The sequence below is a fragment of the Cetorhinus maximus genome, chromosome 18 (genome assembly GCF_964194155.1).
Source record: "Cetorhinus maximus chromosome 18, sCetMax3.hap1.1, whole genome shotgun sequence".
NCBI lineage: Eukaryota > Metazoa > Chordata > Chondrichthyes > Lamniformes > Cetorhinidae > Cetorhinus > Cetorhinus maximus.
The window spans coordinates 13,994,099-14,021,796 of NC_135896.1; the positions used below are offsets into that span (position 1 = coordinate 13,994,099).

General features: G+C 46.0%; 1 protein-coding gene across 1 annotated transcript in view; it reads right to left on the bottom strand.

Moving 5' to 3' along the window:
- LOC144692949 (latent-transforming growth factor beta-binding protein 2-like) overlaps window positions 1-27,698 on the bottom strand; it is a 662,780-nt gene that overhangs the window by 500,850 nt on the left and 134,232 nt on the right. Inside the window, exons 4-5 of the mRNA XM_078562124.1 lie at window positions 11,143-11,333; window positions 2,984-3,154 (exon numbers count right to left, since the gene is read on the bottom strand). Coding sequence (XP_078418250.1) covers window positions 2,984-3,154; window positions 11,143-11,333 — 362 coding nt within the window. The remainder of the gene's footprint in view (window positions 1-2,983; window positions 3,155-11,142; window positions 11,334-27,698) is intronic.

Genomic DNA, 27,698 nt, shown 5'->3' on the forward strand with positions numbered 1-27,698 from the left:
AGTGAAGTGTGGGAGAGTGCAGTAATGTAAACAGTGCAGGAGAGTGAACCATTAAAATATCAGCTACCATGGGGCCCAGGAAGAGAATTTGAGTGGTCCACACTTTGGACAGGATAAAATTGAGGGAGGTAGATCTCCTGAACTAAATGAGCCTAAAGAGAGAAAAACAGGAAATTAATAGAACCTAGAGAAATACATGATTTCAAGGCAGCAGGGAACAATCCTAGCTTCTCTAGTTTCTCCACGTAACCGAATTCCTTCATCCCTGATATTTCTCTGCACCATCTCCCTACCTCTTTTTCAAAGTGTGTTTACCAGAATTGGACACAATAGTCTACTTAAGGACTAACCAGTGATTTGTTGAACTGCCCTGCTCTCTTAACATAGCCTTGAATCTTTCCCAGCATCAAATAATTTCCCAGTCCTCCCTTAAAAGATGCTCTGATCTCTGGCTGAAACATTCCCTTGGCACAGCATTTCACACTCAAACATTAAAGATATTTCTCTTCACTCTTGTAGCAAATTTTAAATTGATGAGCACCACGCAGCCCCACCATCCCCAACACCAGCTTTGTCACAGACTCCCAAACCAGAGGAAATAGTATTTTCCTATTCATTGCAAATACTCTTCACAATTTTAAAATCCTCTGCTAAGTCTCATCTTAGCCTTCACCACTCCAGTGGAATTAATCCCAGTATTTTAAGTATCTACTCATAAATATAGTTTCCCATCATTGGTACTAACCTGGTGTATCTACACTTTCTATGACTTTAATGTAATCTAAAGCTGCACAGAACACTCTAATTGTGATCCATCAGAAGTTTTATATAATTGACCATTAATTCTTTATTCTTGCGCTCCATTGTCTGACCTGAGACCCAAAATGTCTCTGGCCATTTCAGGCCTTTACCTACTTACACATACACTTTCAGAGAATTATACATTTGAATGCCTATTGTGACTGGGCCATGAAATGAAACATAACAAAATTACACAGACACCATTTTATCTGAAATCATACCATCATCATAGTATCATTTAATGATTTTCTAATGCTAATTTCTTCAGAACACACAGCGTCTTTAAACTTTTCCTAGTTCTGCTTTTAAATCCAAGTGCTTTTAAATCTTAATCCCATTTTTTACAGTAATTTATTCACTTAATTAGCCTAAATCCTTTAGATATCAGTGATTAGTCTAACTTATAATTTATATTAAAACCTGTCATTAAATGTTCTTATTTTTTGCCCACTAAAAATCATTAGCTAATCAAAAAACAATTCTCCCAAAATGAAAGATGCTTGTTTCAGAAAAATGCTACATTTGTGCAAAATGGAAGTTATTTCTGAATCAATATGGAAAAAAAAAGGTGGTATCTGCATACAACAGAAAGAGGGTGGCAGCACCCCAAAAATCCCGGTGACACACTTACTATCCTATTTACACTTTGATACTTTGGGTGGGATTTTCCAGCCCCGCCTGCCACCAGGGTTGTCTGGTCCTGCCGAAAGTCAATGGAATTTTGTCTGGACATCTGAATCTCCCGTGGTGGGTCCCTCCACAGGGCTGGAAAATCCCAGCCTTTGATTCCACTTACTGGTATTTTTGTTGGAGTGTTCTCCAGGGCAACTCAGGAACCGGTCTATTTCAAGCAAGAGCCTATTGCTAATATGCTAATACAACAGTAACTTGTACTTATATAGCACCTTTAACATAAAATATACTGAGGTGCTTCACAGAGTGTTATAAAGCAAACTTTGACACAGAGCTGTATAAGGCAATATTAAGACAGATGGCCAAAAGCATGATCAAAGAGGTGGGTTTTAAGGTGCCTCATAAAGGAGAAAAGAGAGGTCGAGAGGAGGAGAGGTTTAGAGAGGGAATTCCAGAGCTTAGAGCCTAGGAAACTGAATGCACATCCACTAATTGTGGATGAATTAAAATCAGGGATGCTCAAGAGGCCAGAATCAGATGGGTACATTTATCTCAGAAGTTTGTGGGGCTGGAAGAGATTACATAGATAAGGAGGGGCAAGGCCATAGAGGGATTGAATAACAAAGATGAGAATTTAAAAATTAAGGCATTACTTAACCAAAAACCTGTGTACTTAAGCGAGCACAGAGGTGATGGGTGAACAGGACTTGGTATGAGTGAGGACACGGCAGCAGAGTTCTGAATGACCTCAAGTTTATGGAAGGTGGATATGGAAGACCAGCCAGCAGGGTGCTGACATAGTCAAGTCTACAGGTAACAAAGACATAGATGAGGGTCTGCAGAAGATGAGCTGAGGCAGGGCAGTGTCGAGCGATTTTACAGAGGTGGAAATAGGCAGTCTTGGTGATGGTGTGGATATGTGGTCAGAATTGTGCTCCAATGACATTCACACAACCCAAACACAATTTTGAGGTATTGGTGAAGCATGTAGAGCACACAATTGGTACCTGACATAAAGTGGCCTAACTGGCATTCAGAAAAAAGTTAGATTCCATTATTTTTTTTAAAAGGCTTTTGTATGGCCAGGTGGGGTGTGCATCCCCTGGCCCATGGAAATCTTTTGGCCCATATAAATTACCTACACAGCAAGGAAAAACCTGTGGCTCAGCTCCATGATGGAACTCATGGAATTCCCAACCAGTCTCCTGACTGGCAAGCTGCCTGTGAGTACTTGCAGCTTGCTGCTGATAGGCAAGAGAGACCTGGCAAGACCCTCAGTGCAAGCATATCTTTTGCCATTAGTCTGTAGTCTGCCCAAACTTAAAATCTCCCCATAATTGTCAATTAAGGTTTAATAATACATTCCAATGTGATTTCACAAAGTGATACATTAATCTGTTGATATGTTAATTTTCCAAATGTTGCCCCTTGTTGCTTCCCAATGTCTTAGAATCTTGAATCTGTGAACATTTGTAAATGAAGTAACAGAGGAGCAAAAATTGGCTATTCTTCCCTAGAAAAAAAATCAAAAAATAGTAAATTTACTTACAGATTCGAAAACCTGATTTAGACACAGGCCCATAGCCATTTTCGCTGTAAAGGGTGGTTGGGTCACCTTTCTTACAATTGTTGTAACACTTCCCATTTGTACACAGGCGTTTGCAAATAGTTGGCGTGAAGACAATTTTTATTGTTCCTATACTGGTGGTCAGATTTGCTCCTGCAAGAAATAATAATTCAGCAAATAAGCAAAGAAGTATGAACTTGAAAATTATCGTTGGTCCAGAGCTTTGGGGTTGTTGGAGCCAAATTGAGAGAATTAGATTTTGTGCAGAAACAGTTGTTATGCAACAAAGTAGCTGACAGATATCTCACAGGACCAAGGACTGGGTGGCGTGTAGCCAGTTTAGATTGGGCTCTGCTCCAAGCAGTTATCATGGTGATGAGGTATAAGGCGTGTGGAATGTTGAGTAAGGATGGCACATTGTCAAATTGTACCAAATCAATGTAAGGCATTGGACAAAAGACAACATTTTCTGGTTACTATTCACAATATGTGAGGAATTCAAGGCTATCAGTGGATTAATTAAAGGCTATCAGTAGATTAATTAAAGGTCTCAAAATAGAATCCAAGTTCAACATTACTAGTTCTTATGCAAAGAACTATTTCCTCAGAACAGTCCAGCTGTTCATAAATTAAATTTGAGTCAAGTGGAATGTGGACATTTGAACTGACCCAATCACAGTTAAGTCCTCTGAAATTGTATGGTTTTATGCCAATGCACTTGCTATTTCTGACCAACTGATAATAATGAACCACATGTTTTATTCATCTTCTTAAAATATGAATTAAAAGGGAGAAGACAATCTTTATACCTGCTGCTTCTGGATAACCAAAGCATTAGTTTTATATGAAGAACAGTGGACAGTATATTGCCATAGAAGATTTCTATTACTTTTCTAAAGCTCTTTTGATAAAAATCATGCATATGTGCATAATGATATGTTTTTATCCCCATTGGTTTATAATTGTTACCTTTATTTGCAATAACTATACTTAAAATATATGCCACAATATGCAAATACAGATAGGAGCTTTTATTTTAAAGTGGACAATATCAATTTGAGTTTCCAAAAAGCAGTCAGTTCCAGCTTTAATGACAGATGTGTTGAAACAAACAGCATGGAAGTGACTATTTTTAGTGAACTTAGAGTAAACCAATAAGAAAACATGGGACAAAATTTTCTGCTCTAAAGCCTAGTGGGTTTGAAAAGCGGTGCGTTTCCCGCTGGTCAGCATGGCAGGTTTCTGTGCCAGATCGCCGCTTTTCAGCTCATTATACACGCATGAGCGTGAAGTATATGATCTCTTGTGGTAGAGCGGACTGGGATTTGTCTGCCCTGCCTTGATCTCATCAGATCATCTTTCTGGGCGTCATACTTAAGCCACAGCCATGCACATCATTCACTCTCTGCAGCCCAGAACTGGTCATGGCAAGTTTGGCCCCAAAAGGTAAGCAGTCTACTGCCCCCAAGTTCAGCGACAAAGCGCTTGGGACACTTCTCAACACAGTTGAGGAATACCGGACACCCTTCACCCCTGTGATGCCAGCTTGGGAGCAGATTGCCAGGGTGGTCAGTGCCAACGCTCCTCAGAGGAGGGCCACCATCCAGTGCAGGAAGAGGATGAATGACCTCATCTGCTCCGCCAGAGAAGTCAACCTTCTCCTCACTCTCAACTCACAATCTCAAAGCCCATCAGGCATTCGCAGGGTTGTAGTCCACCAGGATCTCATACACTACTAGCACAAGTGACATCACCACTGACTCTCTCACAAACACTTGGACATCTTTACCACTTTTCACATCCTGTACAGCTTGCATCCTCAGCCCTTACACAGGTCCACTCAGCACACACAGAAGTCAGGCATCCTTTTCATCTGCTTTGGCATCCGTCTTACTCACAGCCTCCCCATTTGTCTTTATGCAGGTCAAGATCATCCAAAACAAGAGGGAGAGATCCCAGCCGAAGGGGGGATTGGGAGCTCAGGGCCCTCACCATCTTTGAAGAGAATGTGGCAGAATTGACCAGTGTGGACCAGGACTGTGCCTGCACCGAGGATGAGACCGGCATCTCCCAAGACAATGAGGACCCATTAACAGCTCATTGGTCACCCGATGAAACTCTGAGTGCTTTGTAATGTTGGTGACTATGCAGCCACTAATTATCTCTTCTCTCTTTGACAGACACCAGCAGCTAAAGGAAGAGGCCCACCTGCAGCCAGCCCATCAGCCCCAGTCCCCATACTACCTCGGATGAGGATCCTGAGGACCCACTAGAGCCATCACAGCATTCACCCACACCTTCTACCAGCACAGAGACACACACCTCAGTTGGGCATAGCTCTAGAGCACAGCACAGATTCGGGTCCACAGCAAGTGGAGACAGGGACTTCCAAGTCACCAGCACTTGGGGGACTGTTGGAGGCCAGGTTCCTGCACAGTCTGAATCAGATGCCGAGCCTCTGGACTCGGCCCACACACAGAGTTGGAGCTGCAAAGGTAGACACAGAAATATCAGGCAGGGTTTTCAGATGCCGACACCAGATTGCAACAAATGATGGAAAAGTCTGTCCACGTTCAGTCTGATGTCGTACCGCTGACATGCCAGTGCACCGAGGTCAACACTGGTAGGATGGTGACTGCCCTGGAAACCTTTGTCCAGGATAGTGCACCTGATATGCACCAGGACCGCTACTCCATCACTCTAGCCAAAGGTGGGATCCTTCAGTGACTAAGCGAGAGGGGGACAGAGAAACTCAGCCTCACTCCAGTTGACCGTTCTCCTCAAGGAGTCAGGCAGGGGCCCTTGGCATACATAGGGAGGACAACCGTCAACAGGGCACCCCAGGGCCATCCACCCAGGTGACTCAGAGTATCCAGCTGCTATCAATCCCCTCTGCCTGTGGCCCCATCATCTGCAGCTCCACAGGTCAATGAGGGTGCACCTGCCCTATAGCAGGTGACCCAAAGCAGGCTGGGGCTCTCCAGGCCTTGGTCCTCCAGAGGACACCTGCCAAAGTCATCGGATATAACAGGGTGCAGCAGTAAGCAGGCTGCCTCCACCTCTGCTGTGGATGTCCTGGAAGCACCAAGACGTAGTGGTAGGGTAAGAAAAATTAAGAAATAATAAGAGCACAAAGGTAACACAGATGTCCACAATCTGTTTAGAATTTGCACAAATGTAAATAGATTTTAACTCATTCCAATCCTCACGCTGTGTATGCCTCTTCTATCTGATGAAATTCTCTGTGGTCCATCATATGTCATAGATGCCACCCAGCTCCTGCCAGTTATCCCATCGTCTGCCTCTGCTCTATGGTGTCTGGAACCATCTCATTACAGTGCCTGACCATTCTCTGCATAGTATCGACATAAGTGATGCCTCTGCCTCTAAGGAAGTTGTGGTTGGCCAAGGCATATCTGAGACCTGCTTCAGAGGTTCATATAATGTTGCCTCATGAGTTCAGAACCTAGAGGCTGCTTTAGTCCCCCGATGCTTTTGCATTGTAGAGTGCTCAACATGAATCTTACAGGATTGAGTGGTGTTACATATGGTGTTGTGTATTTTTCATTGACTCCATGTACTTTCCATAAGCCCTTAGTGATCATTACAAATGGACCCAAACTCGGATCTCTTATATGCTCCTGTCTGCCTGCAGCCTTATCTCATGTCCGTATGTACATCCAAACATTAGCCCAATATTAGAACCCACCTTCCAACCTCCATGATTTAGAGCTATGAGCCTCGCTGACATATGATGAGCCTTGCGATTCCTGCTAGATGGTTAAAACTGTGCAACCTAGGAGTTGTTTGCAGAGGCCCCAGGTGCCTGATTTGGACATGGGAGGATGCAGCACTGGGCCAGATGGTCTGGCTACCATCTCGTCACGGTAGCCCTCTGCCAGCTCTGAGATAGTCAGTCGACATGGTAATGTGCAACTTACCATTGCATCGGTGTGCTTAGGTTCCATGTGTTTTTGTCAGACTTTTGAAATAAAAATGTGGAGGTCTCAAATGGGATCAGAGCGAGTCTCCAAGACATCTGACGTGTGCTCTTTATTATCAATGATTGGGTGCTTAAGGCCCAGATGAAGTGTCATTTTCTTTTGGGTCTACAAATATCATGGCTAGGCAGCACGGGACACGGAGAGACTCCAAACAAAGGCATGGTCATGAGTGCTTGACAGGCATCAGGCTATGCTGCTCATGAAGGTTTCGTGGTCCACTGAAAGATGAGCTGAAGAGCAGCCTCATATCCATTACTGAGAGTTACAGATGGCTGCATCCTGGAGAACTATCCAATGCAGGGCACTGAATATGATGATGAGGCATGGATACTTGTCTTGCCTGAACCATTGCCCGTGCGGACAAAACGCAATGGGGATTCAGAATTGACCTCACACATGAAGGCAATAACCACTGAGTGATGATTGCCCTCCTTGAGGTGTCTTGCCAGGCTGCAGGCCACAGAGCACTAAGGATCGCAGTGCTGCTCCTGCCTCTTCAAGGCTGCCGTAGGTCGTGGAATGTTGGCGAGATACTCGAAGAGGCTGCATTATCTCAACTCTGTGCACAAAACGCACTTGATCCTCTCCACATCCACCCTGTCAAGACCTCTCAGGCTCCTACAAGTTTCAATCAAGTCGCCTCTTCCTCTTCTAAACTCCAGCGGACACAAGCCTAGTCTGAGCAACCTTTCCTCATAAGGCAACCAACTTGGGTTGTTCAGAAGAGTTAGAAGCGACTTGATTGAAACATATGAGATCCTGAGGGGTCTTGACAAGGTGGATGTAGAGAGGATGTTTCCTGTTGTGGAAGAATCTAGAACTAGGGGTCACTGTTTAAAAATAAGGGGTCACCCATTTAAAACAGAGATGAGGGGAAATTTTTTCACTCAGGAGGGTCGTGAGTCTTTGGAACTCTCTTCATGAAAAGATGGTGGAAGCAGAGTCTTTGAATATTTTTAAGGCAGAGGTGAATAGATTCTTGGTAAGCAAGGGGGTGATAGGTTATCTGTGGTAAGTGGAATGTAGAGTAGGAGCAGTGCTCACTCTTCGGATGGACGATGGAACAGCCAATAGGTTACTTATCAAGGATGCTCACCACAGCAGAAAAGGGATACTCACAGATAGAAAAAGAAGGCCTGTCCATCATCTTTGGTGTCAGGAAATTTCACTTGTGTGTACACAGCTGTCATTTTACAATCGTTTCAGACCACAAACCATAGCTAGGATTGTTTAGTGAGGACAAGTCTATACCACCCATAGCCTCAGCAAGAATAAAACGATGAGCTTTAATTCTGGCAATATTAGAATACACTTTCGTACTTAGGCCTGGCAATCAAATTGCAAACGCTGATGCCCTTTAGCCATTTGCCTTTACAAGAAAATTATTAGCACATCCCAGTTCCACAGGAACTTGTTTTACTGTTAAATTTCTTAGATTCCTCGCTGGTATGTGCTCGACAGATCAGAGACTGGACAAGTTGGAACCCAGTCCTATCACAAGCATGAAGTCAAGTGCTACATGGTCAGTCACAGGAGCCTGTATCTGACGAAACGCAACCGTACTTCAACAGAAGATATGAAATAACCAGCCAGGATGACATCTTATTGTGGGGAGCATGAGTGATAGTTCCCCCAAAGGGATGGGGGCCACTTTTAACTGAACTACACAGTACCCATCCAGGAATTTCCCAAATGAAGACCATAGCTATCTATGATGGCCTGGCATGGATGGTGAAATAGAGAGTTTAGTAAAGCACTGTATGCAATGTCAGCAACTGCAAAAGTTGCCAGTGACAGCTCTGTTACACCCATGAGTGTGGCCAGGTAGACCCTGGGTGCGGTTACACATTGACTATGTTGGACCTTTCTTGGGAACAATGATTCTGCTCATTGTTGATGCCCATTCAAAATGGTTGAACATATATGAGGTAAAGTCACCAACATCGGCCACTACAATTGAGAAACTACGTCAGTTTTGTCATTCACGGACTACCAGAAGTAGTTGTTTCCTAAAACAGCCCCAAATTTACGAGTGCTGAGTTTCAACGGTTTATCAGTCTCAACGGTATAACTCATGTGAAAACTGCACCGTACCACCTTTCCTCAAATGGACTAGCCAAAAGGGTGGTTCAAACTTTTAAGGCAGGCATGAAAAAGCTAACTGGCGATTCCTTGGCAACCAAGTTAGCACACTTTTTTTTCATTACAGGACTACCCCTCATACAACAACAGATGTCACACCTGCAGAGTTATTGCTGAAACGTCGTCTCAGGATGAGATCAAGCTTAATAAGCCGAATTTAGAGGGAAGCTAGAAAATTAGGCATGACTGGCACAGTCACAAGAGGAAATTTACTGTGTGAGAGCCGGTATACGTGAAAAATTTTGGGGAAGGAACAAAGTGGTCACCAGGTGAAATATGCATGATGATGGGACCTCTATCTTACCACGTGGAGGTGGAAGGCCAGATCATCTGTAAACATGTAGATCATTTAAGGAAAAGAGAGCTAAATCACCAAGATTTGGTTCCACCAGTGATCATGACCAGGTCTGCATTTCCTGTTGAGAGTATTCAACCCAGAACTGACATGTCTGATGTCTGAGTTGAGGATACAGAACTGCAAGTGCCCACTGAAGCACCTGATGTTCAGGCAACTTCAGAAAAGGAAGTTCCTGACAAAGAATCTGAAGTTCTGGAGCTGCAACATTCTACATGTACCAGGAAGCCACCTGAAGAACTGAACTTTTAAATTCCTTACCCAGTGTAAATATTAGGTTGTCTTAAAAAATCTGTATAGCTGAGTTAAAGGGGGAGGAATATAATAATTATGGTTTTATTTAGTGTGCAATGTACCTTTAAGAATTAAGCTTGTTAAGATCACATGATCTGTAGTAACCAATAGGACAGAAGCGCAGGCTACCTCATCAGTCAGTGCAGAAATGATGTTGAAGCTGAAAACACACGTATAGTTGTTGCTGAGTATATTGTAAATAAACTTAATATTTCTACCCAAAAAGTGTCTGCGCATCAACTCTATCATTAATAGTACAACTCAGCCACCCCACAACGCCCCGCCACATTCAAGCCTTTGCCCTCTAGTCCCTTCCCTTGCCTCTGTTTTGTCTCACAACCTCTCAACCATTCAAGAATTTGCCCTCCAGCCCCTTCCCTTTCTTCTCTCTTGTCTCACCACTCCCATTCAAGCTTTTGCTCTCCAACCCCTTCCACACTGCTTCCCCCCCAACCACCGCTCCCCCCGCAACCGCCGCCTTCCCGCCGGTCTTGCACGGTAAGCCTTGGCTCTGACCCCCACCTTGAACTCCCGCTGGTCTTGTCTGCGCAGCCTTGACATGTAGTCAGAGCCGCCTGAGCACAGCACAATGAAAGGTAGGCGAACATGCCTCAATCGCCATGAGTGAAGTGGTGCTTGCCAGGTGTTTATATCCAGTTGTAGTTCACGCCGGTCTAACAAGCTGCCGACATGGCCATTTGATCTGGAGTAGGGGGGCGTGATTCTGTTGAGATGCCTCTTTCATTAGCATTCATGACATTCATATGCATTCAAATGTGGTTCCCGACGTGGCGCGGTGAGCTACCCGACTCGCCATGAAAGTTGGGCGCGGAAAATTGCGAACTTTTTTACGCCAGCGGGAAAGTGACTTTTGGCCCTTCTCCACATTTTCCCGTCCTGCCCGCCATGATGCCCGCCGCTGTCGGGACCAGAAAATCCCATCTAGGGCCTCTGTTCCATAACCTCTAGTCTGATTAAATGCCCCAATGCCTCCAAACTCACCTTGGGAGAGAGCATTAAATTTCACCTAATGTCTCAATCTACTCCAAGTTAAATGGATAGCTGGAAAATGGAAGCTTGGAAGGGGAGAAGTAACAAACTCACAGAACTCACAGGAGGCATGCTTTAGTAGTCCTTGCCCTACTACTGTCTGGTTTCAGAATCACTGGCGCCAGTCTGAAGCCAGTTGCGCGCCTATCATTTTAACTGGTAAGTTGTCAGACCAGGCAGTTGAGACAAAACTTATAAGAAAAGAATTTGGAAAGTTTACTAAATTGTGTGCCTCAAAAAAAGTTTTTTTAAAAATCCTACCAGATTCGAAACAAAGGGATATTTCTGTCACTCACCTCGTGGCAGTGCATTTTCATTTTCTGCTAACGCTTGTCCATTTGTAGCATAACGGCTCTGAACCCTTGCCTGCCCATTGCCATTAAATAGTGCATTGGAGAGTCCGTTTCCATTTGATAGGTGTTTCACAGTGCGTGATGTCCCTGGTGATTGCTGAGTATTAACTTGCTGTCCATACCTACTCTGCGTGCTGTTGAAAGAAAAAAAAATCACAAATCAAACTCAAACTATATTTAAAAAATTAAGAAATATAGTATTTTGTAAATAACAATCACTTAAGGCAGATGAAAGTTTTATTCTGGGGGAAAAAATCAGCCAAATAAAATGTATTCAGTTACATAGGAAAGAATTTCAGAAACACTTCAAAAATGCCTTTACATAAGTAAATAAAAACAGAAAATTCTGGAAAAGCTCAGCAGGTCTGGCAGCATCTGTGGAGAAAGAAACAGAGTTAATGGCCTAGACTTTCATTCTTGTGGAGAGGGTAGCAGGAGTATGGAAAACACCTGGCTCTACCCGCCCACCCCAAGAAAAAGTGCCCATAAGGATGGGATTTTCATTGGGGATAGTCAGGTGCTGGCTGGAATCGGGCCAGCCGACCTGGGAAAGCAGTCGGAGGCAGCCAAAAGGCTGTTTGAAAGGCCTACTTCGGTGCTGTGGGACTTTGTCCCAGTTAAAATAAAAACAGAAAGGCTCTCCAGCCTGCACTCTCACATCCCCTCACTCCCCACACACTCCCCATGACCTATCCATGCCAACTTATGCGCCCCACCCCCTCCCCCACTCACCCCCTATGGCCCTTCATGACCCCAAGCCAAGATATGCCCCCCCAAACAACCCCCATGGCCCATCATGCCCCCATGCCAAGGATTTCTGGGCTCTCAGCCAAGCCTCATTATGTATTATTGGCTGAGAGCCCAGACATCCAATAATCTGTTAAAACACCTGAGCCCCAGAGAAAACATTGCCTGATTGACAGATCTCACTCTCTAATCTCTGCTGCCAACTGCACAATATTTATTTACACAAGATTGAGATTTCAACTGCTTGCAGTTTCAGCTACTGAAACTTTATAGGGTCAGGATGACTGACACTTTTATTGCCCTGTATTAAAAAAAGGTTTTTTTAAACATAGTAGAAAGTTATGAATCTTTAAAGCTTTTTTTTTTTACACATCCTATTATCACTATAGGGTTCAATGGTTCCATACAATGTATAGTGGGTCAATGGGCATGGATTTCCCATGGCATGAAGAGCCAAAGATGTTATTTGGGGGACACATCTTGGCATAGGGAGCATGAGAGACCACAGTGGTTGTCTGAGGGTTATACCTTGGCATGGGGGTCATGAGGGGCCATAGGGGTTGTTTGGGGGCATACCTTGGCATTGGGCCATGAGGAGGACCTTTTGAAGATATCTTTTAAAAGGTTACGTCATGAGGATTATGGTTCACAACACCTCTAAGGTGCCGTGAACAATGACTAATTGAAAACTTGGCCCAGCTCCAAATCAGCCCACCCCCTTAAAAGCCACTCCCAAAAATCGGAAACCCCGGGAATGGGGTTGGGAACGGGTCCTGGCCACCGTGTTTTAAAGGGCTCCTGAGACTTTCCAACTCTGTGAAAATCCAGTCCAATGTTTCAGATCTGTATCCTTACAACACCCAGACATGAAACATTAACTCTGTTTCTCCCTCCACAGATGCTGCCTGACCTGCTGAGCATTTTCAGTATTTTCTGTTTTTCTTTCAGATTTCCAGCATTCACAGTATTTTGTCTTTGCTCTACCTAAGAAAAGAAAGTTTGCTTCAGGTGAACATATGATTACCTAGTTTTTATATTAATAAATTACTGAAATATTCTCTACAGGGTGTGTTCAGTTATTATATTTGCGTAACACTGCGATCTGCTGTAAATTTCAGTACTCCATCTAAACATAGAGGGAATGGAGCTAAATTTAATAGTTGCAGTGGTGACCCTGTCCACCAGCCAGAAAGTTGGGGACAATCCCATCACAGCTATATTCAGGAGTTCCGACGCATTTGCCCATCAAGTTTTTAACTGGCATCAGGGTTTCAGTACCTTTATGGACTAAGATCCCATTTACAAGAGCTGCTGATCAATCAGAGGACAACTGCTGGTACTGCAGTCAGTCACAAACAACAAAGATGGAGAAGGTCCTGGAGTGGAGTTGAGTCTGTGAGACTCGCTGGGGCCAGTCAGGCAGTCCCCAGGGAGGTGGAGGCAGAATGGGAGGTGGATAAAGTCAAGAACTATTTATTCACCTAAATTGCAATGTAATTGTGTTGTAGGTACCACCTTTACACTAATTTCTCACAATTGCACCATATTTTCAGATATTAAAAATGTTTGCAAAAAAAAGTCAGGCATTGTCAATATCATAAATGCAGACTACAATGAGCAGTTCCATTCATGGTGCCGCTGTGGCATAATTTCATGGGGCAGAATTTTTCGCTCAGTGGGCGGACACACGCCTGACCTGCTCAAGCGTAAAAAAGTGTGATGACGTTGGGCGAGCGTCCCAATGTCATCACGCACTCGCGTGATATTTCGGTCGGCGGGTGCAGCTAAACTCGGAAGTAACAGCGCAATTAACACAGATTTTTCATTGCACGTCTGATGCTATGATTGGCGGGCTGGTGAATCATCCAGGCAGCTTTTGCACTTTTGATGATACTCATCCACAGGCCGGGTGAGGATTCTGTGGATGGCACTTTCATTACCTCCATTTTCAGGTGACTGATTATGACGCTTGGACACTTTTTCCGGTTTCTGTGACCTTTGTTTTAGGTTGAGAGATAAATAGAAAATGCTGGAAAAACTCAGCAGGTCTATTTTACGTTGTTCAGGTCTTCAGCTCCCTGAGGCAGCTCTCTGCCTTCAGGGAGCTTTCTGCGAGCGCTTGCCCGCACCCGCGTGGACTTCAGCCCACCTTCCATCCCCATCCCGGCAGCGCTGAGCATTTCAGCACACGCTTCACGCTGGCTGGCTGTTAATTGGCCAGCCAGCGTGAATTCGCGGTCGGGCGCCGATCGCAGTCGGTGGTCCGTTCACCGGCCGAGCCCGGACTCACCGATCGCACCCGCCCTCCGACCTAAAAAACCTGCCCATGATGTTAGTACAAAATTCAAAATAATTTCATTTATATTATTTACATCAATAGGTTTTCACAAGGAAAGAAAGAAAGAAATCTTCCCATGAATCTTCCCATTTCTGTATTTGAAATGTGTAGAAAAATTGCCTAAATGTATTCTGTCCCTACTTCCTTCATCTGGTGAATTTAAGAAACTCTTGTCTGAGCCACCTGCAAGTGTTCTGATCACTAAAAATGAGAATCTCTCTTTAAAATGCCTACAACCACAACTGGAAATGAGACTGCAAAAGTAGTGAAAAGTACCTGTCATTTGGGTTTCCTCTAACAAATATATGGAAATGAAGTACCTATTAGCCATGATCTAACTGAATAGCAGAAAAGGATCAGGAGACTGACTGGTCTACTCCTGTTCCTATGTTCCTATTTAGCAACAGAAAAAAAATCATATTACAGAAAAGTGCTGCTGGCTCTGTGCAGCTTACTAAACAGGAAAGGACAGGATCATAAATTTTAGACTGAGGGAAAACCAAAAGGTACATAAGAACTGTCCATGATCCACATAACACTTATCAACACTCAGCATTTAGTTTCATGTATAACTGATTCTAGTAGAGCTTAAGGGTCATAATGTTCAAGCTCAAGGGCAGTGTATCTGGGGATCACCCCAAAGACGCGCTGGGGAACCAACCCCGACCCACCTCCAGAGGTTCTCAGGTAAGGATTGCGTGGCAATCACCCAGAAGTTCAAACTTCCAATGGGCAACTGCCATGCACTGAGAAGAATCCGAAAATGCAATTTAAATTGTGAACTTCAGATAGTTCCAACTGTCATGCAGCAATAGTTACCCAGAAAAAGTTAGAAGAATTAAAACCACTTCTCAGACCTCCTCCGATAACACCCGCTCCCGCCCCCCAACAGTACTGACTCTGACCACCCTAGCCCCTCACCGCACAACCCCAACTGCACACCCCCTACCCGTCGGACCGCCCGACCCAGCTCCCTTCCCCCGACTGCAATCCCCAGCTGCACACCTCCCGGGCATCCTGACTCCTTCCCCGGACTGGCCAAGCACTCCTGGCCTGCATACCTCCGGACCACCCAAACCCCCCACCTTGGTTGGGGACCCTGCCACCTGCACACCCCCACCCCGAGGAGCCCGTGGACAGTCTTTATGCCCTGCCGACAATTGAGGCCCTTAAGTGGGCAATTAATGCCTACTTAAGGACCCCATCCCGCCGCTGCTGGTTTAGTCCAGCAGCAACCGGGGCCTCGCATTCAGGGAGCACGACAATCAAACTATGTGGGTTGCTTCCGCCACCCAACTTACAGGGGTTCCCTCATTCTAAGGCACTCAGTGCCTGATCAAGGGACCCGGCATTGGGAAGATGGGGGACCCACTGAGACAGGGGCACAAGAGCCCCCTGCTCTTGCTGACGATCCCTTTCCCCACCCCGCTCCCACCACTCCCACCAGCCCCACCCCTCTCCCCCATCACTCACAAATAGCCTAGGATCCAATGACAATCCTAATCCTAAGCATTGGATGGGTGCAGTACTGGGAACAGCAACTGCCTTCACTGTGTTGCTTCTGTTCAATAGAGCCGCTGGCCTCTGATTGGCCAGCAGCTCATGGCAGGCAGTACCTCTGCCCTCGGGTCCTTAATCCTGTGGGAGGCACACCACTGTCAAGTTGTGCTAGAGTGGCACTTAATTCAGTGGCTCTTACATAAAAGAGGTGATAGAGGGGTCCGAGACGCCAGTTGCCTCCATTGAATACTGCCCTTGATATTCAATGTTCAGATACAAAATTAGATAGTTTTCAGTCTGCTTCTAGCAGTAAAGATAGCTACAACATGACCAGTGGTAAACTGAGCAATTAAAAAGTTCAGCCCACCTTATGCAAAAAAAAAACAAGTTAGTTTTACCTTTGCAAAACTGTCTTTCCACAGTTTCAGGGAAACAGTTATTTGTAACTGGAACAAAAACAAAAATACCTGGAAGAATTCAGCAGGTCTGACAGCATCAGGGAAGAGGGATACAGTTGACGTTTCGAGTCCGTATGACCCTTCATCAGAACTAAGACATATAGAAATGAGATGAAATATAAGCTGGTAGAAGAGGCTGGGACAGGAGAGCTCGATAGGGGGCCAGTGATAGGTGGAGGCCAAGAAGAGACTGCCAAAGATGTCATAGACATAAGGACAAAGGGGTGTTGCCGGTGGTGATATTATCTAAAGGATGTGTTAATGGGGACATTAAGGGAAGCAAGCAGGACAAGCTAGTGGCAGATGGCGCTCGTGCGGGTTGGGTGGGGGGAAGGGATCAAAATGGGCTAAAAGGTGGAGATGAAATAATAGATCGAAATAAATTTAAAAATAGGAGGGAAAAGAAAAAAATATAGTTGAAAAAAAATTATAAATTATTGGAAAAAGGGGGATCAGAAAGGGGGTGGGGATGGAGGAGAGAGTTCATGATCTGGAATTGTTGAACTCAATATTAAGTCCGGAAGACTGTAAAGTGCCTAGTCGGAAGATGAGGTGCTGTTCCCACAGTTTGCGTTGAGCTTCACTGGAACATTGCAACAGGCCAAGGACGGACATGTGGGCAGGAGAGCAGGTTGGTGTGTTGAAATGGCAAGCGACAGGGAGGTCTGGGTCATGCTTGCGGACAGACCGAAGGTGTTCCGCAAAGTGGTCACCCAGTCTGCGTTTGGTCTCTCCAATGTAGAGGAGACCGCATTGGGAGCAACGAATGCAGTAGACTAAATTGAGGGAAGTGCAAGTGAAGTGCTGCTTCACTTGAAAGGAGTGTTTGGGCCCTTGAACAGTGAGAAGGGGGTAAGTAAAGGGGCAGGTGTTGCACCTTCTGCGGTTGCATGGGAAGGTGCCGTGAGAGAGGGCTGAGGTGTAGGGGGTGATGGAGGAGTGGACCAGGGTGTCCCGGAGGGAACAATCCCTGTGGAAAGCCGCAAGGGGGGGTGAAGGGAAGATGTGTTTGGTAGTGGCATTATGCTGGAGTTGGTGGAAATGACGGAAGATGATCCTTTGAACGCAGAGGCTGGTGGGGTGATGAGTGAAGACAAGGGGGACCCTATCATGGTTCTGGGAGGGAGAGGAAGGTGTGAGGGCAGATGCGTGGGAGATGGGCCGGACACGGTTGAGGGCCCTGTCAACATTTGGTTGACAGGGCCCTCAACCGTGTCCGGCCCATCTCCCGCGCATCCGCCCTCACACCTTCCTCTCCCTCCCAGAACCATGATAGGGTCCCCCTTGTCCTTACTCATCATCCCACCAGCCTCTGCGTTCAAAGGATCATCCTCCACCATTTCCAGCACGATGCCACCACCAAACACATCTTCCCTTCACCCCCCACCGGCAGCTTACCGCAGGGATCGTTCCCTCCAGGACACCCTGGTGCATTCCTCCATCACCCCCTACACCTCAACCCCCTCCCATGGCACCTTCCCATGCAACCGCAGAAGGTGTAACACCTGACTCTTTACTTCCCCCCTTTTCACCATCCAAGGGCCCAAACACTCCTTTCAAGTGAAGCAGCACTTCACTTGCACTTCACTCAATTTAGTCTACTGCATTCGCTGCTCCCAATGCGGTCTCCTCTACATTGGAGAGACCAAACACAGACTGGGTGACCGCTTTGCGGAACACCTTCGGTCTGTCCGCAAGCATGACCCAGGCCTCCCTGTCACTTGCCATTTCAACACTCCACCCTGCTCTCATGCCCACATGTCCGTCCTTGGCCTGTTGCAATGTTCCAGTGAAGCTCAACGCAAACTGTGGGAACAGCACCTCATCTTCCGACTAGGCACTTTACAGTCTTCCGGACTTAATATTGAGTTCAACAATTCCAGATCATGAACTCTCTCCTCCATCCCCACCCCCTTTCTGATCCCCCTTTTTCCAATAATTTATAATTTTTTTTCAACTATATTTTTTCTTTTCCCTCCTATTTTTAAATTTATTTCGATCTATTGTTTCATCTCCACCTTTTAGCCCATTTTGATCCCTTCCCCCCCACCCCACCCACACTAGGGCCATCTGCCACGAGCTTGCGTCCCTTAATGTCCCCATTAACACATCCTTTAGATAATATCACCACCGGCAACACCCCTTTGTCCTTTTGTCTATGACATCTTTGGCAGTCTCTTCTTGGCCTCCACCTATCACTGGCCTCCTATCGAGCTCTCCTGTCCCAGCCCCTTCTACCAGCTTATATTTCATCTCATTTCTATATGTCTTAATTCTGATGAAGGGTCATACGGACTCGAAACGTCAACTGTATCCCTCTCCGCAGATGCTGTCAGGCATGCTGTGTTTTTCCAGATATTTTTGTTTTTGTTCTAGATTTCCAACATCCGCAGTATTTTGCTTTTATCTTAGTTATTTGTAACTGCATTTGTAAGTGCATTTGGTTGCTGTGGAAACAATGGGCTGGATTTTACAGGACACTGTGGTCTCCCAAGCTAAAATGTTGTGGGGTGGGGGCGGCGCGGAGGGGCATCCGGGCAGGCAAAGAAGAGCTGCACTGTAGTCATTTAACAATAGGCTGGAGGCGGGATTTCTGCCCGTAAGGTATAGGAAGTCCTGCCTCGGAGAGCTGATTGCCAGACAGAATCCGGTAGCTCTCTAGTACCAACAGCACCACCAGGTGGTGGCCACTACCAGTACTGTGGACTTGAGGAGACATTCAGCGCTGAATCGCAACTTTGTAAGTGTTTGGTGGTCTTGCTAGGTGCCAAGCTGGCAGGCCTGGCAAGGGGGCTGGGCCAGGTTTTGAAAGGCCATGAGGGAAAGGGAACCTGAAGGGGGATAACACCTTGGTTGGGCCCTCCAATAGGCCTAGGGCACCCATTAAGGAGGAACCCCTCCCCACCTGCCACTAGGCTGCACAGGGAAATCTGCTGGGCTGGACACTTGGTGTGGGCCTCTCCCATCCCTGGTTAAATCCCAGCGATGCAGAATACCCTTTAGTGGGCAGTGCTCTAATTGTTCAATTAAAGACCTCAAATGGCCCACTGGCACGTGAGCCACCCGGCACCACCCCTGCCACTGGTAAAACTGCCGTGGGGGCAGAAGTGGGCAGGTTGCCTTAGGATTTTAATGCCACGCCTTCAAATCCACCAGCAGGGCAATGTTTAATCCCAGCCCTATTTTGCAAACAAGCAACTAGTATTGAAGAGCTATATCAATAAACAATTTGCTAATATAAAGGCAGCAGTCATTTCTCATTACTTTACTTAAAGTTTTAAAATTACTAACCCGAATTAGCATGGGAGCAGATGTTTTGAATGAGGATCACCTGATGTGATATTTTGAAGTTATTTTCTCCATAATGAATAGACAGTGCTGCCCACAATCCCACTTCTGTCACTGGAGGGGGCTTCAAAGTGACACAAGAGAAGCCTACACAAGATGGGCCGAATTTTATGTGCCCCCGGTGGGCGTTTTTCCCGCAGCATAGTACAAATGAATATTCAAGGGTCAATTAGGCTTGTTATGAAGCCAATTGACCTTGATAATATGCTGCCCACGCCATAAAACTTTTGGCATGGGCAGCCGGGTGGGAACAGGAAACCCGTTTTTTTAAATCAATTTAATGAGTGGGAAGCAAAGGGGGTCACTGCTTGGGAGCTGCCCTTTCCTGATTGCAGGGTGGCAATCAATATCCTACCAATTCACTTCCTTAAACCCACCACCTCCACCCCTCTTCTCTAACCTACGCAAACCTTCCCAGCCCAAGACGCCAGACTTACCTGCTCCATGGATCCATGGGCCTTGATCTTCCTCTTCTCCTGTGGTCCCGAAAGCTGGCACTGATGCCTCCCTGGTGCTGATGGAATGGCTGGCAGCTCCAGCAGGTAAGACTTCCTCCCCGATGAGGGGCTAAGTCCCATTCGGCCCTCGTTAGTCTGCCCTGCAGTGCTTTATGGCTCTGAGGCGGGTCAGCATGGAGTATGTCTGCCCCCCCCCCCCCCCCCCCCCCAAATATTATTCAGCCTGATATGTTTAAGCAGCTGTTTTAAAGCATAAAAAATGAGCCAATGGAAGGCACCAATAAAAATATAACCGAGTACTTCAAACAACTATTTATGGAGTTATTCCTTGGAAGCAATACATGTTTGGCAAATGAAAAGATGTGCAAAACTGGTGCATTGACCTTCTTCACTCTGGAAATAGGAATGCTAAGATTTTGGGCAGGTTTCAACTACCAATATCATCAGTTTATCCAAAAAAAATAAATTGGACACTCATTACAAAGGGTCACAGTAATTGACTGACAACATAACAATGAAACTTTTTTGTCTAAAGCTCCTGTATCTATTAATCCAGAAGTTGATCTACAATGAAATGTATCAATTGTTTGAATATGTCAGCAGTTATTTTTTCCATTTTTCTCTTTAAATAAATCTTCCCATTAACAAGCAACACTGAACTTGTGTATACAAACTTGTTACAGCACATTCAAGTTGAGATTTCAACAATTTATCTGTCCATCCTGGTCAATTATGTGGAACAGGATTTCACTGTACATTAACTCTGTCAGTCAGTGTTTTCAAAGGTCAGTCTGTACTGTTTCTCAAAGAAATCTCAAGGGCTCTTCAGTCAAAACAATTTTTTCTCAAAATCAATCTGACCTAGTCTTTGAAAACCAAATATTTTGCCAGATGTTCACCTTTAAACATTTATTTCAGGAAACAGTAAATTATTATTATCTGGAATAAGGAAGTGCTGGAACTTTTACACAGCTTAATTTTGAAGGTTTGAGCTATCACAATGCAGTTTCTAATAGCATTAGAATAACTGCAAAAAAGGCATTTTTAACAACAAAAGTTTACAACCATGCGATCCATATCCATGATTAAGAAAATGTCATAAATTAAGAGCTGGATTTTACATGCCCTCCCCAGGCATGTTGGTGGCAGGAGAGCACATAAAATAGGGTGAGTACCAACCCCACCACCATTTCCCATCCAACCCCAAGCTTACCCTCATAACGCGGCAGGTTATGGATTCTCTCTTGTTGGAGATGGTCATTGCCTGGCACTTGTGTGACACGAATGTTACTTGTCACTTGTCAGCCCAAGCCTGGATATTGTCCAGGTCTTGCTGCATTTGGACATGGACAGCTTCAGTAACTGAGGAGTCGCGAGTGGTGCTGAACATTGTGCAATCATCAGCGAACATCCCCATTTGTGACCTTATGATGGAGGGAAGGTTATTGATGAAGCAGCTGAAGATGGTTGGGCCGTGGACACTACCCTGAGGAACACCAGCGGTGATGTCCTGTAGCTGAGGTGACTGACCTCCAACAACCACAACCAAGAGTTTGGCGCTGAAATCGCAGCCCACCCACCATATTAAATAAATAATCAAGGGTCAATTGAGCTTGTTGACAAGCCAATTGACCCCAATAATATGCTTCCCACGCCATAACGGTGAGGTGAGAGTGACTGCCCTTGACATCAAGGCGGCATTTGACTGAGTATGGCATCAAGGAGCCCTAGCAAAACTGGAGTCAATGAGAATCCGGGGGAAAACTCTCCGCTGGTTGGAGTCACACCTAGCACAAAGGAAGATGGTTGTGGTTGTTAGAGGTCAGTCATCTCAGCTCCAGGACATCATCGCAGGAGTTCCACAGGGTAGTGTCCTCAGCACAACCATCTTCAGCTGCTTCATCAATGACCTTCCTTCCATCATAACGTCACAAGTGGGGATGTTCACTGATGAATGCACGATGTTCAGCACTATTCGTGACTCCTTAAAAACTGAAGCAATCCATGTCCAAATGCAGCAAGACCTGGACAATATCCAGGCTTGGGCTGACAAGTGACAAGTAACATTCGCATCACACAAGTACCAGGTAATGATTATCTCCAACAAGAGAGAATTCAATCATTGCCCCTTGGTGTTCAATGGCATTATCATCACTGAATACCCCACTATCAACATCCTGGGGGGTTACCATTGACCAGAAACTGAACTGGAATAGCCATATCAATACTGTGGCTACAAGAACAGGTCAGAGGCTAGGAATCGTGCGACGAGTAACCCACCTCCTGACTTGGGAAAGCCTGTCCACCATCTACAAGGCACAAGTCAGGAGTGTGATGGTATACTCCCCACTTGCTTGGATGAGTGCAGCCCCCACAACATTCAAGAAGCTTGACACTGTCCAGGATAAAGCAGCCTGCATCATTAGCACCACATCCACAAACATTCATTCCCTCCACCCGGCAACGCACAGTAGCAGCAGTGCGTACCATCTATAAGATGCACTGCAGGGATTCACCAAGGCTCCTTAGACAGCACCTTCCTAACCCAAAGCCACTACCATCTAGAAGCACAAGGGCCGAAATAGATGGGAATGCCACCACCTGGAAGTTCCCCTCCAAGTCACTCACCATCCTAACTTGGAAATATATCGCCGTTCCTTCACTGTCGCTGGATCTAAATCCTGGAACTCCCTAACAGCACTGTGAGTGTACCTACACCACATGCACTGCAGTGGTTAAGAAAGCAGCTCACCACCACCTTCTCAAGGGCAACAAGGGATGGGCAATAAATGCCGGCCCAGCCAGCGAATCCCACATCCCATGAATGAATGAAAAAAAATACGGTTGGCGTGGGCAGTTGGGCGTGACTCGGCAGGCCGTTTTAAAAAATTTTTTTTTAAAAACTTATGGGGTGCTCTTTGAACATCAAGGGGAACAATCCTTTTTACTACAGTCCAATAAAAGTATCAATCATCCAGAACAAAAATAAAAATACCTGGAAAAACTCAGCAGGTCTGGCAGCATCTGTGGAGAGGAGCACAGTTAACGTTTCGAGTCCGTATGATTCTTCAACAGGACTAAGTAAAAATAGAAGAGAGGTGAAATATAAGCTGGTTTAAGGGTGGGTGGGACAAGTAGAGCTGGATAGAGGGCCAGTGATAGGTGGAGATAGCCAAAAGATGTCATAGACAAAAGGACAAAGAGGTGTTGAAGGTGGTGATATTATCTAAGGAATGTGCTAATTAAGTGTAGAAAGCAGGACAAGCAAGGTACCGATAGCCCTAGTGGGGGTGGGGTGGGGTGAAGGAATCGAAAAAGGCTAAAAGGTAGAGATAAAACAATGGATGGAAATACATTTAAAAATAATGGAAATAGGTGGGAAAAGAAAAATCTATGTAAATTATTGGGAAAAAAAAGGGGGCGGAGGATCGGAAAGGGGGTGGGGATGGAGGAGAGAGTTCATGATCTAAAATTGTTGAACTCAATATTCAGTCTGGAAGGCTGTAAAGTGCCTAGTCGGAAGATGAGGTGCTGTTCCTCCAGTTTGCGTTGAGCTTCACTGGAACAATACAGCAGGCCAAGGACGGACATATGGGCATGAGAGCAGGGTGGAGTGTTGAATTGGCAAGCGACAGGGAGGTCTGGGTAATGCTTGCGGACAGACCGAAGGTGTTCCGCAAAGCGGTCACCCAGTCTGTGTTTGGTCTCTCCAATGAAGAGGAAACCGCATTGGGAGCAATGAATGCAGTAGACTAAATTGAGGGAAGTGCAAGTGAAATGCTGCTTCACTTGAAAGGAGTGTTTGGGCCCTTGGACGGTGAGGAGACGGGAAGTAAAGGGGCAGGTGTTGCACCTTCTGCGGTTGCATGGGAAGGTGCCGTGGGAGGGGGTTGAGGTGTACGGGGTGATGGAGGAGTGGACCAGGGTGTCCCGGAGGGAACCATCCCTGCGGAATGCCGCCAGGGGGGGTGAAGGGAAGATGTGTTTGGTGGTGGCATCATGCTGGAGTTGGCGGAAATAGCGGAGGATGATCCTTCGGATGCGGAGGCTGGTGGGATGATAAGTGAGGACAAGGGGGACCCTATCATGTTTCTGGGAGGGAGAGGAAGGTGTGGGGGTGGATGCGCGGGAGATGGGCCGGACACGGCCCTGTCAACTACCGTGGGTGGAAAACCTCAGTTAAGGAAGAAGGAAGACATGTCAGAGGAACTGTTTTTGAAAGTGGCATCATCAGAACAGATGCGACGGAGGCGAAGGAACTGAGAGAATGGGATGGAGTCCTTACAAGAAGTGGGCTGTGAGGAGCTGTAGTCAAGGTAGCTGTGGGAGTCGGTAGGCTTGTAATGGATATCGGCGGACAGTCTATCACCAGAAATTGAGACAGAGAGGTCAAGGAAGGGAAGGGAAGTGTCAGAGATGGACCATGTGAAAATGATGGAGGGGTGGAAATTGGAAGAAAAATTAATAAATTTTTCCAGGTTCAGACGAGAGCATGAAGCAGCACCGAAGTAATCATCGATGTACCAGAGAAAGATTTGTGGGAGGGAGCTGGAGTAGGACTGGAACAAGGAATGTTCCACATACCCAATAAAGAGACAGGCATAGCTGGGGCCCATGCGGGTACCCATAGCCACACCTTTTATTTGGAGGAAGTGAGAGGAGTTTAAGGAGAAATTGTTCAGTGTGAGAACAAGTTCAGCCAGACGGAGGAGAGTAGTGGTGGATGGGGATTGTTCGGGCCTCTGTTCGAGGAAGAAGCGGAGAGCCATCAGACCATCCCAGTGGGGGATGGAGGTGTAGAGGGATTTTGGAGCCAGGGAACTGGGAATTGTTGATATGATGTAGGGTGTCAGAGGAATCAGGGATGTAGTTGGGAAGGGACTGGACAAGGGGAGAGAGAATGGAGTCAAGATAGCAAGAAATGAGTTCCGTGAGGCAGGAACAGGCTGACATGATCAGTCTGCCAGGACAGTCCAGTTTGTGGATTTTGGGTAGCAGGTAGAAGCAGGCCGTCCGAGGTTGGGAGACTATTAGGTTGGAAGCTGTGGAAGGAAGATCTCCAGAGGAGATGAGGTCAGTAATAGTCCTGGAAACAATGGCTTGACGTTCAGTGGTGGGGTCATGGTCCAGGGGGAGGTAGGAGGAAGTGTCTGCGAGTTGACGCTCAGCCTCTGCGAGGTAGAGGTCAGTGCGTTAGAGGTAGAGGTTTTTGCTTTTATCAATCATCCGGACCATTTAAAGTATCAATAGCTGAAATAGCAAGCACCTGAAACCTCTGTATCTTGCATAAATAAACATTGTGTAATTGACAGCTTAGATTGGAGAACCAGAGCTGTCAATCAAGCAATATTTTCCCGAGGGCTCAGGTGTTTCAGTACTTTCATGGATATATAAAATGCATAATAAGGCTTGGCTAGCGGCACAGCTAGTCTTGGAGCACAAGTTTTCAGCACTACAGCCAGGATGTTGTCAGGAGCCATAGCCTTTGTTGTACCCTGTGCACTTTGCCATGTCTTGATGTCACATGCAGTGAATCAAATTGGCTGAAGAATGACATCTGTCATGGTGGGGGCCTCAGGAAAAGACTGGGGTAGATCATCTGCTTGGCGCTTCTGGCTAAAGGTGATTGTAAACTCTTCAGCCTTGTCTTTTGCACTGATGTATTGGGCTCCTCCATTATTTAGGATGCGGATGTTTATTGAGCCTGCTCCTCCTGTTAGTTGTTTCATTTTTTACCACCATTCACGATTGGATGTAAGAGGATTACAGAGCTTTGATCTGATCCAATGGCTATGGCGTCACTTAGCTCTCTCTATTGCATGGTGCTTCCTTTTTTTCACATGTAGGTAGATCTGTGTTGTAGGTTGGCACCTTATTTTTAGGCATGCCTGGTGCTGCTCCTGGCATGTATTTCTACAATCCTTGATGAACTCGGGTTGGTCCCCTGGCTCAATTGGAATTGGTAAACTGTGAGATATGTCAGGCTTTAAGTTTACAGATTGTAATAGAATACAATTCTATCACTGCTGCTGCTGCTGGCTGCCAAAATTGGGAGAGCTGTCCCACAAGCTAATCAAGCAACAACCTGACAGATGGACATTGAGGTCCCCCGACCAGAGTACATTCTGTGCTCTTGCTACCCTCAATGTCTCTTCCAAGTATTGTTCAACATGGAAGAACTCTGATTCATCAGCCGATGCCATGAGACTTCACAGGGCCCGTGTTGGGGATCACAGGTCAACTCCCTCCCAGCTGTTTACCACGATGCCACCATCTCTAATTAGCCTATGCTGACAGTGGGATCAGGCCAAAGGATGATGATGGAGGAGTCTGGGGCATTGGCCATAAGGTATGATTCTGTGAGTACAACTCTGTCAGGTAACTGCTTGACTAGTTTGTGGGACAGTTCTTCCAATTTTGGCTATGGTAATGAGGACCAGGTTGTTGTTAAATAAACAATCTAGTTCATTAAAGTCTTGTAGGGAAGGGAATTGGTCCAGGTTCCCAGACGTTAGTGAGAAGGACTTTGCGGGGTTGATTGGCTAGGGTGTGGCTTTGCCATGTCCAGTGTCTAGGCTGATGCTGTGTGGTCCATCCGGTTTTATCCTTAATTGACCTTGCTTTAGCGTTTGATACAACTGAGTGGCTTGCTAGGTAATTTCAGAGGAAAGTTAAGAGTCAACCACAATGCTGTGGGTCTGGAGTCACATGTAGGCCAGCCTTGGCAAGGTTGACCAATTCCCTTCCCTACAAGACATTAATGAACTAGATTGTTTTTTTACAACAATCTGGTCCTCATTACCATAGCCATATCACAGAAGCACAGTACCACACTATCACTAACACTCTGCCCTCTCTCTTGCAGGAGAAGATTGACAATGATGCGCCAGAACTTCAGAGGAGTGGCAATCACAGTCAGATTGCCATTACGCTCCTTTTAAGTTACATTAGAATGCAGCTGCACATTTCTCGCCCGACCTTCCAACTTGGGCTGGGTGAGAATAGTGCAGTGCAGCAGGTTCCCGAGGCCTTCAGACAAGTGTAGCGGAGTCAGAGGAAAGGGAGTCAGAGAAAAGGAAGCCACCCCCCCTCTTTTTTTACAGAGCTAGCTGCTGTAAAGTAAGTATGGCTAAAGGTCCTAGCCAGTTTGAAAAGCCAGGGAGAAGGTAAGTGTGTAAAGAGAGTGGGTAGGATGATTGGGAGGGTGGGTCGGGTGGTCAGTTCCAGGGACAGGGGTGTCAGCAGGGGTAGGATCGGGTGGTCGATTGGGAGGCGGTCAGCTGGTAAGTCAGGTATCGGGAGGGTAGTTGGGGGGTCGGCAGGAGGTGGGTGGTTTAGTCGGGAGGTCAGTGTGTAGCCAGTGGGGTGGTTAGGTGTTCAGTACTATAGTTACCCAGAAGTTAAGAGTGGTTTTAATTCTTCTAACTTTTCCTGAATTAAACTATTCCACTAAGACAGTCAGATCTATCCGAAGTCTCTGATTTAAATCAGAGTATCGGATCATTCCCAGTGCAGGGTAATTATCCATCTGAAGTTTGAACTTCCTGAACAATTGCCATGCAGTCCTTATGTAGGGACTTCCGGGGGTCTCAGTGCATCTTCTGGGGTACCTCCCGGGTATGACCCCCTGGAGATCAGAGGTTATGGGCC